Source organism: Mesoplodon bidens, assembly GCF_964165515.1.
Source record: "Mesoplodon bidens genome assembly, chromosome: 8".
Lineage (NCBI taxonomy): Eukaryota > Metazoa > Chordata > Mammalia > Artiodactyla > Ziphiidae > Mesoplodon > Mesoplodon bidens.
In genome coordinates this window covers 80,569,966-80,587,057 of record NC_138165.1, presented here as the reverse complement: position 1 = coordinate 80,587,057, position 17,092 = coordinate 80,569,966, and the positions used below count along the sequence as shown (strand labels likewise).

Here is a 17,092-nt window from a genome sequence, read left to right as displayed (position 1 = left end):
TCTAGAATCTCACCACATCTTTATGTCTTTCCTGTTATAGACTTTAGTTACCACCTCAAGCGTCGAAGCTTTTTTCCTTGCTAGCCCATATGTCACAGTTGTGATTAATTCGTATTTTGTAAAGTTTTAGTTGATAATTTTTGTGTCACCTTTAAAAAGAAAGCACTTTGGGGACTTCCCTGGTGGTCCAGTGGTAAGACTCCGTGCTCCCAGTGCAGGGGGCCCGGGTTCAATCCCTGGTCAGGGAACTAGATCCCATATGCGTGACGCAACTAGGAGTTCGCATGCTGCAACTAATAAGTCCACATGTCGCAACTAAAGATCCTACATGCCGCAACTAAATATGCGACAACTAAACATGCCTCAACAAAGATCCCCAGTGCCGCAACTAAGACCGCATCACAGCCTAAATAAATTAATTAATTTAAAAAAAAGAAAGCACTTTGGGTTTAAATTATCTTCCACCAATAACATAACTTTACTTTTGCCTTATTTCCAATTTTTTTCTGAGGCTTTTAGGTGCAAATTTTACCTTTGACTCGAAGATTCATTTATGACAAATTATGGTTATGTAACTGTGCACTTGAGGTCAGTTATTAACAGTTATTAACTTAATCCTCTTTAAACCTTTAAAATAAGAGTTACATACAGCACGTGAACGTTTACCGCGCGAGGCCACTGGTGCTGAGAAGCGCCCGAGAGTTCAGGAATAACCGAGGCTCAGAAGCTTCCGTCCTCCGAGGGGCGGCAGCCCAGGACCCGGCAGTTGCAGTGGGGCTGGGAGGAGGCTGGGGACCCGGGCTCCGGGCTCGGGACTCAGAAGAGGAGCCGAGAATTCCCCCCCACTTCCCCACGCCTCGGAAGTCTCCCACTCAGTACCTTATACTGATGTTCTGACCGGTTTGGTGTTTGTCATTAAATAAAGAGGAATTCGGGAAAGGAGGAACAGAGAGGGTCCCGGAGTTTCTTCAAGAACCGGCCGAGAGCCGCGGCTCCCGCGGAGTTACGCGAGAATCTGAACGGAGTGAACGCGGACGCCGGGGCAGAGGCGCCGAGGGCAGCGCGGCTTTTGCGCTCGCCAAGCCGTGGGGTTTAAATCTCCCGCCTCCCGCAGCCGGAGCCCGACACCTCCACGCTCTGGTGCGGAGGGGTACCGGCTGCGGATGCGGCTTGGCAGTGGCGCAGGGCTCGCGAGCGGCGGCAGCGGGAACGGGCGCCGGGACCGACCTCCGAGCTGCCGAACGCGACCCGAGGCGGCGGAGGACAGGCGCGTCGCGGCTCCGGCGTCGAGGTGAGTGTCTGCGGCCTCCTCTGGCCCCCTCTCTCCGGGCGGAGGAAGGGCCGCGCCCTCCCCGGCGGAGGCTAGGAGGCCAAACCCTTGGTTCCCATGGCGACGCCCCAAGGTGGAGGGGCGGCGGGAGGTGCCCGCCACGCGCGCACGCGGTCTCTCGGGGCTTCGCCGGCCTTCACGGTTCCCTTGGGGACCCCGGCCCCTGCGGCCTCCCCTCCCGGACGAGGTCCTGTCCGAGCTCCTCCGGGCTTACCCTGGGCAGATCGGGCCAAGAGTAGTTTTAGGCGTGGCAGCGTCCCCTCGGGCCGAAGGGAGCTTCCACCCACGCTCGCCCCGGGTAGCGAGCGAACGAGCGCAGGGGCCTGAGGCTTGTTTGGGTGATTTCTCTCGAAGGTGCGGATCGCTTCCATTAGAAGCAGATGCTCACGGCCTTTAGGTGCTTTCCTGCTGACCTCCTTTTTATGTTGTGCTTATTTTTCATGTTATTATTTTGTAGTGGGAATGTCTTCCTTACAAACTAAATGGCTAGCAATGGGTAAAAACAAAACACAAGTAAATGTGCGGTTTAAGACAAAGTGCAGAAGGCGCGAGCTCCCGAGGGGTTCCGCGCACAAATCTCACTGCCTGAGGCCTTTATCCCAGCGCCACGCACCGGTCCGGCTCGTGGAAACTGGATCATCTGGTCAGATGCCCAAATGCTGTCAGCTGTCAGATACCTGATGCTCTGAGAAAGATGGAGAGTGGAAAAAAAATCCATCCTGGCAACTAACCCGCGATGCTCTGGATTTGCCAGTAGAGGGTGTGGGATTATTTTTCATGTAATAGATGATCTTGATGCACAGAGCATGAAAGCAATCATAAACTCCGGGTCACTGTGAAATAGCTTATGGGGAAAATAACGTTTCTTCATCGTTTGGGGTTTTTTCTGAGTATTTATGTATTGATTTATTTGGTCACGACTCAGGCAACGTACTGTAAGATGATATTACTTTAATCATCTTCACATCAATATTTATGGAGTAGCCACAGGTGCCCATCCTTTAGTAGGAGTTAATTATATGGAGTAGCCACAGGTGCCCATCCTTTAGTAGGAGTTAATTATACATTTATTGGCCAAATAAACATCCAAGAGTATGTATATATTTTTATATGACCAACCTTTTTAGTCATTTTATATTCGTTGTGTATGCCTAATGTACTCAGTATTCTTTGAAATTTCTGTGTTTATTTAATAGTGCAAAATGATTGTACATCTTGACATTAAAAGTTATGTGCAAGACATTGTTCTAATTACCAGTAATTAATGTTAGAGTTAGGTGGTTGCTCAGAGATCAGCCAGTCCAAAGTGCAAAAACTACAAACATTAAGACTGGTGGAAAAACTAGGAAGCCATATTTTTATTAGAAATATTTATTATAAAAAAATTTATACCAATGACTGAACTAGGACAAAATATCAAAACATTAAATATCAGATATTAAACAGTATTGTTTTGTTCTACTGTGCTGTCAAACTTTATTTCATTGCGTGGTACATACTATATTAAAATTTTTTCCCTTTCCTTTATAGTTTACCTTTCTCAGTACTCACTGTGCCTCCTTTAAATTTTTATTCTTTAACAACAACAGATGGGGTGTGTGAAGGACTTTTCAGTATGTCTGTGACTGGAGAGATTTCCTCATGTGAACTGGCTTTTGTTATTTAATAACATCCTTATTCCCCTTTTCCCTTGTTTGTTTTTCATTCGTCTATTAGGTTTCTTCCTTTTTTCTGAAGTCAGACTTTTCAAACTTCTTGCATCCAATATTCACCTTCTATGTAATTATTATTATTATTTTCCTATTGTAGACTCATTTTCAAATAACACTTTAGGTTTTAAAAGAATTTTTTTGTGTGGATTTAGTTTAGATTAAAAAAAAACCAAAGCCCAAAAACTGAATTACCACAATAAATACAGTTACAACAGCCAACATTAACAACTGTTCACATTGTGTCATATTTCTTTCAAATATGTTTTAAATAAAGAAATAAAACATTTCCAATAAAGCTAAAGTTGTTTTTGTATCATACCCATTCTCTTCCTGCCCACTATATATTGCTCATTTATATTATTCTTTTTTTCTTAATCTTGCTAGAAGCATGTAAATTTTAGTAAGTTTTTCAAATGAACCAACTGATTTTCTCTATTTGCTTGTTTTCTATTTCACTGATTTCTACTCTTATTTTTATTATTTTGTTTCTTCTACTTTGGGTTTACTGTGCTCTTCTTTTTCTAACTTTTTAAAGTGGAAGTATAAATAATTGATTTTGTACCTTTTTTACTTTCATATATTGATAGGTATTTAAAGCTATACGTTTTCTTCTAAGCATGCTTTAGCTGCATCCCACAAATTTGGGTGTTTTCATTATCATTTAGTTTAAAATATTTAAAAATTTCTCTGTCACTTGTTATTTATTTAGATGTGTTACTTTACTTCCAAATATCTGGGAATTTTTTTTTTAGATAGATCACTGCTATTGATTTCTAAATTAGTGTTGTTGGTGTCAGAGGACCTACTCTGCACTATTTCAGAACCTTTAAATTTATTGAGTGTTTTTGTTTGTTTGTTTTCTGCCTATCCTAAGGTCTGTCTCGGTGAATGTGCCAATTACCCTTGGGGAAAAACTTTGTATTCGGCTGGTGGTGGTGGTGGAGTGGTCTATAAATGTCAGTTAAGCCAAGTTGGTTGAGAGTGTTGTTCAAATCTTTTAAATCTCCACATGTTTTATGTATCCTTATTCAGTCAGTTACTCTGGGGGGAGTGTTAAGTCTCTAATTATGATTGTAGATTTGTCTGTTTCTCCCTTTAGTTCTGTCGATATTTTTTCTCATATTTCGTGGCTCTGTTATTAATCACATACATATTTAAGATTGCTATGTCTTTTTGATAAACTGACCCTTTTATTATTATGAAATGGTCATCTTACCTCTGAAGATACTTTTTACCTGGAAGGCTGTTTTGTCTGACATTAATATAAGCTTAATGTTTGTCTCATATCTTTTTTATCCTTTTCCTCTTAACTCATCTGTATTTATGTTTAATGTGTGTTTCTTATAAACTACATATAGTTGGGTTGTACTACTTGTTATCTAGTTTTACAGTCTGCCTTTTAACAGTATTTATATCATCCACTTAATGTTTTTGTAATTGTTTTCTGTGTTTGGATTAAGCACAAAATATTGGTGTTCTTTTTCTGTTTTCCTACTTACTCTTTGGTCCTCTTTCCTGCCTTCTTTCTAGTAAATTGAGTTTTTAAAAATATATTCTACTTCTCCTCTCTTGACTTTTTAGTTTTGCCTCTTTGTGTTTTTTTTTTTTCGATTGTGCTAGAGATCACAATATGCATCTTGAATTTATAAAGCCTATTTTCAAATTTCTAGTACTTCATGAACAATGTAGGAGTATTACAACTTAGACTTCCATTTATCATCTTTTTATCTTTTCTTCTGTTATATATTTTACTTCTACATATGCTTTATATTTTTTATTTTTAAAGAATCAATAATCTTTTAGTGAAATTTAAAGATGCACATGTTTATTTTTGAAACTTTCTTTGTGTTTATCAGTATATATTTACCCATTTTGATTTCTCTCTTGCTTCCTGTAGAACTGAGTTTCTATATATTATCATTTTCCTTCACCCTAAAGAATATTTAGGATTTTTAGTAGTGTAGTGTAGGTCTGCATGGGATAAAGTCTTTCAGTTTTTATCTGTCTGAAATTTTATTTTCCTTTCATTTTTGAAGGATATTTTTATTGGGTATAGAATTCTTGGCCAACTTTTTTCAGGACTTAAAGATGTAGTTCACTTGTCTTTTGTCCTCTTTTTTTTTTTTGTCAAGCAAGTTTCCTTCTCTTCCTTCTGTTCTGCCAAAGATGAAAGGAGTCATGAGTCCTAGGCAGGACTATTCACTTTCTGGATTTTAGTTCATTAGCTTTTTTTTTTGCATCCTCAGCTCTCTGATTGGCTTTAAGAAAACACATAATTTTGTAGGTTATCTATCAATAGTTTATTCTCATTGTTAGGAAGGGAGTTCTCTTAACTTTCTGAAGTGGAAGTGGAATACCAGTACAATACTGATTTAATTAATATTACTTAAAAATCCCTTTATTACTCTTATTTTCCAGATTTTTTCTGGTTATTCTTATATTTTGTTTGCCCAGTGAACTTTTGACTGACTTTGTCATTTTAAAAATAATTGCAATTTTTTTGAAACTTTTTTTAAAATTTATTTTATTTATTTTTGGCTGCATTGGGTCTTCATTGCTGTGCGCGGGCTTTCTCTAGTTCAGCGAGCGAGGGCTGTTCTTCGTTGCGGTGCGCGGGCTTCTCATTGCTGTGGCTTCTCTTGTTGCAGAGCACAAGCTCTAGTCATGCGGGCTTCAGTAGTTGTGGCTCACGAGCCCTAGAACACAGGCTCAGTAGTTGTGGCGCACGGGCTTAGTTGCTTACGGCATGTGGGATCTTCTGGGACCAGGGTTCGAACCCGTGTCCCCTGCATTGGCAGATGGATTCTTAACCACTGTGCCCCCAGGGAAGCCCAATAATTGCAAATTTTAGTAATGACTGAGATTACATTGCATACATAGATTAATTTAGAAACAAATGACTTCTTTACTTTATTGAGTCTTCCTATCCAAAAACAAGGTGTTTCTGTTCCTTTTAAAGGCAACTTTCTGTTTTAGTAGTGCTTTTAGTTTTCTTCATATAAGGTATTTGGTATTGAAATTATTCCTAGGGATTTTAATAGGGACGCATTTTTTTCTTGCATTATATTTTCTAACTATTTTTTGGAAATCAGTAGGAAAAGTGCTCAGTTTTATATACTACTTTTATAACCAGCTGCCTTCTTAAAAGATCTTATTGCTTCTAATAATTTCTCAGTACATTGCCTTAAGTGTTCCAGGCATACTGTCACATTATGTGTAAGATTATACTAATCCCCCTTTTTTTTTTAGTCGCATTCTATTGTTTAGCGCTTCTAGAACAATGCTAAGTAATAGAAAAATGGCGGCCTTCCTTGGTATTGTTCCTTGCTTTAATGGGAATGCTCTTGGTGTTTTATCATTAAGTACTATAGTGCATTTGAGTGTGAGTGTGTGTATGTATGTATGCCCCCTATTAAAGTAGAAGCCATATATTCCTGTTTTATGAAAAATTTCCTCATAAGATATCAAGAAGGGGTGTTAAATTTTATTAAATACCTTTTTATCATGAAAGATGAAAAATTATCATACTTAACATTGCTTCTTACTAACATTTTAACAGTATGTTCTGGAATTTTTGTCACAGATGATTTTTATCAAATTTTTCTTATTTTTACATTATGTACTTTACATTATGTATTTAACCAGTCATAACAACTAATTTCTGTTTTGTTTGTAATCATCACATTTAGATTTAACAGAAGTAAATGCTCATTTCTACCCCATTTCCCCATTTCTCCATTTTATACATTCTTGATTTTTAAACATATTTTACTTGTATGGATTGTGGCTTCAAATAATTTTTGTTTTGTTGTTTGATTTTAGGAGGGGTGTATGAGTGCTATACTTCTGATTCTTGTATATCTAAGAAAACCTTGTCTAGATACTCAGCCTTACGCAAACACCATATTTTATTGATTCTCAGGTGCACCTGTTCATCTTTTCACATCTCTGAACTCATTTCTGTAATCTGCACTTTTCACCAGTATGTGTCTGACAGTGGATGATTTGAAAGCACAGTTTCCTTTGTAGCCCTTGTTCTTACACACGGAGGTACATAAAACAATGGCTCGCTTTTCAAATGCTGGTGTCTTCAATTGATGAAATATGACAATTACAAATTACTCCTTTACCTAAAAACAATGTTTTATCCTTAAGATTGGCAAAGACCAGAAAATCGGTGAGTTGTAGTGAACAAGCACTTTCCTACATTACTGGTACTGGGCATAAAAACTGGTACAATCTCTATGGAGGACAATTTAGCAAAATGAAAACAATTTAAAATGCATAAACCCTTTGATTCAGCCCTTATACTTCCAGGAAATTATTTTATAGGTATACTTGCATGTATTTTAAATAATATATGTATTCACTAAGTTTAGCATGGTTTGAAATAATAAAATTCTGGAAGCAATCTAAATATCCATCAATAATAGACCAGTCAAGTAGATCATTGTACATCCATACACATGGAATGTTATATATCCATTAAAATTGTATTTCAGCTACGTAGAAAATTCCATGTTATATTCTTTTTCCCTTAGTACTGTACAGTCTCACTTTTATCCATTCTCTAATGTGGCTGAGGAGATGCCTGAGGCCAGGATAAACTATTTAATTTGTAGGTGGCCCTCTTTTTTTCTGTCTTGATGCCAGTAGCATTCTTTCTTTACCCTTAAAATTCAGCAACATTCCACAGCATGTCTTACTCTTGATTATTTTCTATTAATTTTTCTTGGAACACGGTGAACTCTTTCAATTTTCAGCTTTATATTCTTGAATATTTTGGCTGTTCCGTATGTCTGTCTGTCTCTAAGAATATTTCTTATGTTAGATCTCAACTGTTTATCTTCCAAATCTATACATCATTTTGTTCCGTCTGACCACTTTGTTTGAATCTAACCACCTTTATCTTGTAATCTTCGTTCTGAATGATTTTCCCAGGCTTGTCATCAGTGTTATTCACTTAGTTTTCTGAAGTATCTATTCTACTTGGAATTGTTTCTAATGCAGTTTCAAGTTCTGTGGTATTTTTTGCCTCTTCTTTTTCTTTATATCTTTTGCTTCCTTCAGCTCTTTTTAAAAAATCTCTTTTATGGAATATTATTCCATTTATCTACAGGCAGAGCAATTTTTCTTTAAACCTGTTTTATGAAGCAATTTTTCAAATTTATATATATTTTTCTCCTTCTCACGTTATGGTCCCTCCTTTTCTTATAGTGCTACTTTTATGTTATTTATTTTTCATGTTATTTATTGTTGAAAGGGGCAGTTCTATTTTGGCCTACTTTTTTTTTTTTTTTTTTTTTTTTTTTTAGGTATGTGGGCCTCTCACTGTTGTGGCCTCTCCCGTTGCGGAGCACAGGCTCCGGACGCGCAGGCTCAACGGCCATGGCTCACGGGTCTAGCCGCTCCGCGGCATGTGGGATCCTCCCGGACCGGGGCACGAACCTGTGTCCCCTGCATCGGCAGGCGGACTCTCAACCACAGCGCCACCAGGGAAGCCCTATTTTGACCTACTTTTTGCCCAAGAGTAGTATAAGTAGTTTTATATAACCCTGTATCATGGAATAACTAGCCCTTGGAATAACTGCCTTAGAGGCTGAATAGGTAGGTGACTGGGTACATTATCGTGATCTCTTCTTTAACTGGCTTCTTGGTGACAGTTTTCATATGCTCTCTTGAAGCAGTTTCCCACAGCATATGTTAATCACTGGTTCCAGAGGCAGGTCAATGCTGATATATCTCTGATTTTTCTAGGGTACTTTTGTCTGCTATAAAAGGTTAACTACCAGCATGTTGTTTCTGTTTCTCTACAGCCATGCCTTGCCCCTTGGCAGGGAAAATTAAAAATATCCTGGCCATTGTAGGTTTTAGGGAGCCCAATACATAATACCTCTCACCTTTTTGTTCCCTCTTGAGATTGAAACCAATTCAGACGTAGTCAAAGACCTAGGCAGATGGAAATAAAATATCAGCTTTATTATTGAGAGAACTGTTAGAGGATGTGTATCATGTCAATGGTCTTTTAATATTTTTGTCCCCTAGTCCAGACCTGGAAGAACCCACTCAAGGGAAAGTTTGGGCCTTCATACTAGACACACTTACCTAAGACTTGCCTCACACTGATTAGGTCACAAGTGTTGAGTAAAAGGTTAAAAAGGACTAAATTCACTAATTTTATGACTTGATAAATTAGCTCTACCCAGTCAAGAAATGTAGACCAATGGTTAATTCACCCATCAGGCTTCTTGCTGTAGGGGAGAAAGGGCAAGAGGCTGGGAATATTTATAGAAAATTTCTCCTCATAGAAACCAGAAGAGCTTAAAACAAAGCATTCCCCACCTTAAACATAATGATCTCTTCTTCAGTAGTCTTCTTTGCTAGTGATAATATAGGGAGATAGGCACCAAGTAAACTGCCTACCTCTTCCTTAAATCTGGCTGCTATGCCTTTAAGAATTCATGTTTTCAAGTTAGTGATTAATTATTGGAATTGCTCTTCAGGACCTAGTCTATTTGCCAGAACCGAATCTGCTTCAGACTAGAGGAGATGCATGTCAAATTTGGTCATCCTCTTTGAATCTGATTCAAACTTCACTGTATCTGACATTGGCATCAGTGCTATGAGATGTGGCAATTTTTTCCCCATGGGGGACCTGATTTAATGAACAGAGGGTTTTATTTATTTATTTATTTATTTATTTATTTATTTATTTATTTATTTATTATTGAGATATAGTTGATGTAGAATATTATATAAGTTACAGGTGTACAACAACTTATAGTTACTGTAAGACATTGGCTGTATTTCCTGTGTTGTACAATATATCCTTGTACTTATTTATAAATAAATATTATTTTATTTTATAAATAAATACCTCTTAATCTCCTACCCTTATTTTTGCCCTTTCCCCTTCCCTCTCTCCACTGGTAACCACTAGTTTGTTTTCTATATCTGAATCTGTTTCCTTTTTGTTATGTTCACTAGTTTCTTTTATTTTAGATTCTACTTATAAGTGATATCGTACGGTATTTGTCTTTCTCTGTCTGACTTATTTCACTTAGCATAATAACCTCCAAGTCCATCCATGTTGTTGCAAATGACAAATTTCATTCTCTTTTATGGCTGAGTAGTATTGTATTTATGTACACCACATTTTCTTTATCCATTCATCTGTTGATAGACACTTAGGTTGCTTCCATATCTTGTCAGTTATAAACAATGATGCTATGAATGTTGGAGGGTGCATGTCTCTTTTCAGATAGTGTTTTTCTTTTTTTCTGATATATACCCAGGAGTGAAATTGCTGGGTCATATGGTAGTTCTATTTTTAGTTTTTTAAGAAACGTCCGTACTGTTTCTTAAAACAGAGGGAGAGAGACAGAGGGAGATTAGACACATACACAGAGGAGAAGGTGATGTGAAGACAGAGACAGAGATTGGAGTTATGTTGCTATTAGCCAAGGACTGCCAGCAGCCATTAGAAGGTAGAAGAGGGAAGAAAGTATTCTTCCCTAGAGTCTCCCAGAAAGTACAGCCCTGCTAATACCTTAATTTCAGACTTCTGGCCTCCAGAACTGTGAGATAATAAACTTCTAGCCTTTTAAGCCACCAAGTTTGTGGTAATTTGTTACAGCAGCCATAGGAAATTAGTATATTGATCATACCACTGCATTCTTTTATATTTTCTTATCTCTTTGTGGATTTCTTTTCATTTGTTCCACTGCTCTATGGTTCTGGTGCCAGTACCATTCTGTTTTAATTAGTAAGATTCACATTCAGGCTTATTTTTTCAAGATAATTGTCATTTTGTTAAAGTTGTACATATCCATGACATTTAAAAGTCAAATATTAAAGGATTATAATGTTTAAAAGCAGTTCTTCCAATCCTGCTCCAGTTCCAATCTCCAGTGTCATGTACCTTCAACCCTTTTGTTTTCTCTGGTATTTTCTAAATCACATGTTTATATGCTACGTTTTGATTTATTAATTTAAAGCATTATCTACTAGGACTTAGCTCTCCTTCACCACCACAACCTAACCCTATATTACAATTTTTATTAAATCAAGTAAGTGTTTATGTTACTGTGAACTAACAAGTATTTTTAAAACTTAGTCAAAAAAATATTACTGAGACTGATGTCAAAGAGCATACTGCCTATATTTTCTTCTGAAGTTTTATGGTTTCAGGTCTTATATTTAACTCTTTAAATTTATTTTTGTGTATCATTGAGAAAGTAGTCCAGTTTGATTCTTTTGCACATAACTGTCCAGTTTTCCTAGCACTATTTATTGATGAGGCTCTCTTTTCCCCAATCTATATTCTGCCTCCTTTGTCAGATTAATTGCCCATGTAAGTGTGGGTTCATTTCTGGGCTCTGTGTTCTGTTCCGTTGATCTATGTGTCTGTTTTAGTGCCAATACCGTACTGCTTTGATGACTGTAGCTTTGTAGTATAGTTTGAAATTAAGGCGCATGATACCTCCAACTTTGTTCTTCTTTCTCAAGATTGTTTTGGCTATTCAGGGTCTTTTGTGTTTACATACAAATTTTAGAATTATTCTAGTTCTGTGAAAAATGCCATTGGCATTTTGTTAAGATTGCATTGAATCTGTGGATTTCCTTGAGTAGTATGGTCTTTTTAATAATATTAATTCTTCTAATCCATGAGCACGGTTTATCTTTCCATCTGTTTGGGAAGTCTTTGGTTACTTTCATCAGCATCTTACAGTTTTCTGAGTACCAGATTTTTACTTCCTTAGATTCATTTCTATGTATTTTATTCTTTTTGATGTGATTGTAAATGGGATCATTTTCTTTCTTTCTTTCTTTTTTTTTTTTTTTTTTGGCTGCATTGGGTCTTAGTTGCGGCAGACAGGATCTTCATTGAGGTGTGCAGGATCTTTCGTTGCAGTGTGCAGGCTTCTCTCTAGATGTGGCATGCGGGTTTTTTTCCTCTCACTAATTGGGGTACACAGGCTCCAGGGCGCATGGGATCTGTAGTTGTGGTGTGTGGGCTCCAGAGCACATGGGCTCTGTAGTTTGTGGCACACGGGCTCTCTCACTGAGGCGTGCTAGCTCAGTACTTTTGGCGTGTGGGCTTAGTTGCCCCACAGCATGTGGGATCTTGGTTCCCTGACCAGGGATCGAACCCACGTCCCCTGCATTGGAAGGTGGATTCTTTACCACTGGACCACCAGGGAAGTCCCTAAATGGGATCATTTTCTTAATTTCTCTTTCAGATAGTTCTTTGTTAGTGTATAGAAATGCAACAGATTTCTGCATATTAATTTTGTATCCTGCAACTTTACCAAATTCATTAATGAGTTCTAATAGTTTTGTCATGGTATATTTAGGATTTTCTATATATCATATCATGTTACCTGTAAACAGTGACAGTTTTTCATCTTCCTTCCCAGGAATGATTTGGATTCCTTTTATTTATCTTTCTTCTCTGATTACTGTGGCCAGGACTTCCAATACTATGTTGGATAAAAGTGACAAGAGTGGGCATCCTTGTCTTGTTCCTGATCTTAGAGAAAATGATTTCAGCTTTATAGGCACATGAAAAGATGTTCAACATCACTAATTATAGGGGAAATGCAAATCAAAGCCACAATGAGATATCACCTCAAAATAACAAGTGTTGGTGAGGATGTGGAGAAAAGGGAACCCTTGTACACTGTTGGTGGGAATGTAAATTGGTGCAGCCACTATGGAAAACAGTATTAGGGACTTAGGTAATTCCTCAAAAAATTAAAAATAGAATTACCATGTGATCCAGCAGTTCCACTCCTGGGTATTTATCTGAAGAAAACAAAAACACTAATTCAAAAAGATATATGCACCCCTATGTTCATTGCAGCATTATTTGCAATAGCCATGATCAGGAAGCAGCCTTAGTGCCCTTCAATAGATGAACGGATAAACAAGATGGTATACACACACACACACACACACACACACAATGGAATATTACTCCGCCATAAAAAAGAATGAAATCTTGCCATTTGCAAACATAACAAAACAGAAACAGAGTCATAGATACAGAGAAGAAGTAGGTGATTGCAAGAGGGGAGGGGTTTGGGCGGAGGAGAGATGAAGGTGAGGAAGATTAAGAGGTACACATTTCCAGTTGCAAAATAAATGTCACAGGTATGAAATGTACAGTGTGGGGAATATAGTCAATAATTATGTAATGTCTTTGTATGGTGACAGAAGGTAACTAGATTTATCATGGTAATCATTTTGAAATGTATAGAAATAGCAAATCACAATGTGTGTAACATAGTGTTGTAGGTCAATTATACTTCAAAAGGAAACAAACTCATAGAAAAAGAGATCAGGTTTGTGGTTACCAGAGGTGGAGGGTGAGGAGAGAGAAGATGGATGAAGGCAGTCAAAAGGTACAAACTTCCAGTTATAAGATTAATAAGTACTAGTAATGTAGTGTACAACATGATAAATAAAATGAACACTGCTGTATGCTGTCTGAAAGCTGTTAAAAGAGTAAATCCTAAAGAGTTCTCATTACCAGGAAAGAAGTCTTTTTCTGTTTCTTTAATTTGTCTCTATATGAGATGATGGATGTTCGCTAAACTTGTGGTAGTTATTTCACGATATATGTAAGTAAAATCATGCTGTACACCTTAAACTTATTCAGTGCTGTGTGTCACATATATATGTCACATATATATTTATATATATATATAAAACTGGAAGAAAAAACCCAACTTAGTTGGTTTAGTGCCCTATAACCATTCCTCCTTTTTTGAATATCATTTCCCTTCATTTTTATTGGAATTAATACTGGCTTTTTTTTTAACCTAATTTTCTAAATAACCATTGATTTTTTCCCCAGTTGCTCTAACATTTCTGCCATATGGCTATGAGTAATATGCTCAAACATATCAGTTATGTTTCCTAGTGATCTGCTTTCTAGAGTCATTAATCTTCCTGCTTGAATTTGAGCTGCTTGTTCTGTGTAGCTGTCATCTTAGGCCTTCCCTTCATTGCTTTTCCAGATTTGATTTAGTTCTTCTCATCATGCATTACTGCTTTTGAGAAATCTGCTCTTGTTCTGACTCCCGGTGCTTTGTATGTGATCTAATTTTTCTCTCTTAGAACTTTCAGGATCTTTTTATCCCTGCTTTTCTGAAAGTTTACAGTGATGCATTTTGGAGCAAATCTCTTTTTGTATGGCTATGTGTGTCCTTCAGTTACAGGAAGTTTTCTTCAATTATTTCTTCCCTTAGTCAGTCTTTACAATACTCTTTAGACAAATATTAGACTTCCAGGACTGTCTTTAATTTCCTTAACTTTTTTTTAATGTATTTATTTATTTTTGGCTGCATTGGATCTTCGTTTGCTGCGCAGGGGCTTTCTCTAGTTGTGGTGAGCAGGGGCTACTCTTCATCGTGGTGCGCGGGCTTCTCATTTCGGTGGCTTCTGTTGTTGCGGAGCACAGGCTCTAGGCGCGCAGGCTTCAGTAGTTGTGGTGCGTGGGCTTCAGTGGTTGTGGCTCGCAGGCTTTAGAGTGCAGGCTCAGTAGTTGTGGCGCCCAGGCTTAGTTGCTCCGCAGCATGTGGGATCTTCCCGGACCAGGGATGAAACCCGTGTCCCCTGCGTTGGCAGGCGGATTCTTAACCACTGCCCCACCAGGGAAGTCCCTAATTTTCTTAACTTTTTTATGGTTCTACTTTCTGAGATATTTCTTATAGTTTTCAACCCTTTTATTAATGTTTTAAAATTTTCCACTATTCTATTTTTTTCCCAATGATTCTTTTTTATTCCTTTATTATTCCTTTCTAAGTGATAGTCTGTTCATGGAAGCAGTAGCTTTACTTATCTCTCTGATAAGATAATATTTTATAAGACAGTATTTGAGGGATATTAGTTAGAGAGTTATTTTTTGTTTTGTTCCCCTCTGCAAGCCCCATATTGTCTTTGTTTCCTTTCATATATTTTCTTTTTTGTTGTTGTTGGTTTAGGTCAGAGGTCTTTCTTGATGGAGAGTTTCCTCAGATATCTGGCTATCTTTGGCTCTCTATATTTAAGATTATAACAAAGCTAATTGGAAGCTTAGTATGTGGGAGTGAGCTTGTCAGCTGGTGAGTTTCTCCCTAGGGTGAAAAGGCAAAGATCTATCCTTTTAGAATGTCCAAATGAAGTACTCCTTTTCTCTGGAGCTTTTAATTTTTTTCAGAGAAAAGAATGTTCCAGTCTTCTCTGAGGAGTGGAGAGGTGTGTGTAGTGCTTTGCTACTGGTGAGCAAGGAAGGGGAAAAGAGCTTGAAATTCAGTGATGCGGCATGTAAACTTTCACTTAATCATTTTTTTTTTCAGGCCAAGCCCTCTGCTGTGTTAGCTTGCCAAAGACCAGAGCTTTCCATGTTTAATTTCTTCAACTTCCATTGAGTGACATAGATTAAGGGGGCGGGGAGGTGCCTCAGGGTCCAGCCTGCTGTATACAGGCTTCAATGAATCTTCCTTCCACTTCTAAATGGTGAGTCTTTCAGATATTCTGCAGGGTAATTGACTCATTCCTCATTAGCATTCCTCTGTTAGTTGCTTAGGATACTACTTTCTCTGCCTTCTAAAAATTTATTGAAATCTCTCATATGCTCTAGTCACTATGCTTATTTTCTCTATGCTTATGAGTTAATAGATAACTTTTTTGTTTTATACCTTTACTGTTATTTTAGTGGGTTTGGGAAGGGAACACAGATAAGTGCATGTAGTCAATCTGCATTTTTGACAGGGCACCCTTGTAATATATTTTAATACCTGAAAGGGCAAGTTCTTTCAAGTTTTTCTCAGTGTTGAGTTTTAAAATTATGTCAGTCAAATAAAAAAAGTTTAGGGTTTTAAAGTTTTACATCCTATGCATTCTTGTTTATTGAGAGGCTGTATGTAATAATGTATTATACTTATATACAACTTTATATTTTTAAAAGCAATTTTGTATGTGTTATCCCATTTGAGCTTCATATTATGAGAGGCTCTGCACTTGGGAACATTGAGCATAGCAGAGGATTGGGAGAGGTGTTGGCCTGAAATTTGCAATAAAGTTGGAAATATAATACTCAAGTTTTTTTTTTTGTTTGTTTTTGTTTTTTTTTTTTTTTTTGCGGTACGCGGGCCTCTCACTGTTGTGGCCTCTCCCGTTGCGGAGCACAGGCTCCGGACGCGCAGGCTCAGTGGCCATGGCTCACGGGCCCAGCTGCTCTGCAGCATGTGGGATCTTCCCGGACCGGGGCACGAACCCGCGTCCCCTGCATCGGCAGGCGGACTCTCAACCACTGCGCCACCAGGGAAGCCCAATACTCAAGTTTTATAAGCAGTTAGCTTTAATATCATTAAAATTTTATTTTTTAATTTTTTTAAATTAATTTATTTTGGGCTGTGTCGGGTCTTTGTTGCTGCGTGGGCTTTCTCTAGTTGCAGCAAGTGGGGGCTACTCTTCGCTGAGGTGCGAGGGCTTTCATTGTGGTGGCTTCTTTTGTTGTGGAGCACGGGCTGTAGGCACACAGGCTTCAGTAGTTGCAGTATGCAGACTCGGTAGTTGTGGCACACGGGCTTAGTTGCACCGAGGCATGTGGGATCTTCCTGGACCAGGGCTCGAACCCATGTCCCCTGCATTGGCAGGCGGATTCTTAACCACTGCGCCACCAGGGAAGTCCTAATATCGTTTTAACAGAAGAACTTAGTGTGATACTTTAAACTATCAAAAACTTTTGAAATATACTTTTTCAGCCATTCTTTCAAAAAGATAAAATATTTTCTTCTCTAGTTTACTTTCTTTCTCTAATATATTGTTTATATTTTGAATGGTCTTGTTGATTTTCATCAACATTTTTCAAGTCTTATTTTCTTTTTTTTTAAACATCTTTATTGGATCATAATTGCTTTGCAATGGTGTGTTAGCTTCTGCTTGATTTATTTATTTAAGTATAGTTGGTTTACAATATTGTGTTAACTTCAGGTTAGTTTCAGCATAGTGATTCAGTATTTTTGTAGCTTATATTCCATTATAGGTTATTACAAGATAA

At 37.8% G+C, this 17,092-nt stretch overlaps 1 protein-coding gene across 2 annotated transcripts in view; it reads left to right on the top strand.

Moving 5' to 3' along the window:
* The first annotated feature begins 1,050 nt into the window (after positions 1-1,050).
* Positions 1,051-17,092, top strand: part of ICA1L (islet cell autoantigen 1 like) — a 72,454-nt gene continuing 56,412 nt past the window's right edge. For both annotated transcript variants that reach the window (XM_081241712.1, XM_081241711.1), the window contains exon 1: positions 1,051-1,291. In XM_081241712.1, the coding sequence (XP_081097838.1) occupies positions 1,164-1,291 (128 nt within the window). In that variant the 5' untranslated portion in view covers positions 1,051-1,163. The remainder of the gene's footprint in view (positions 1,292-17,092) is intronic.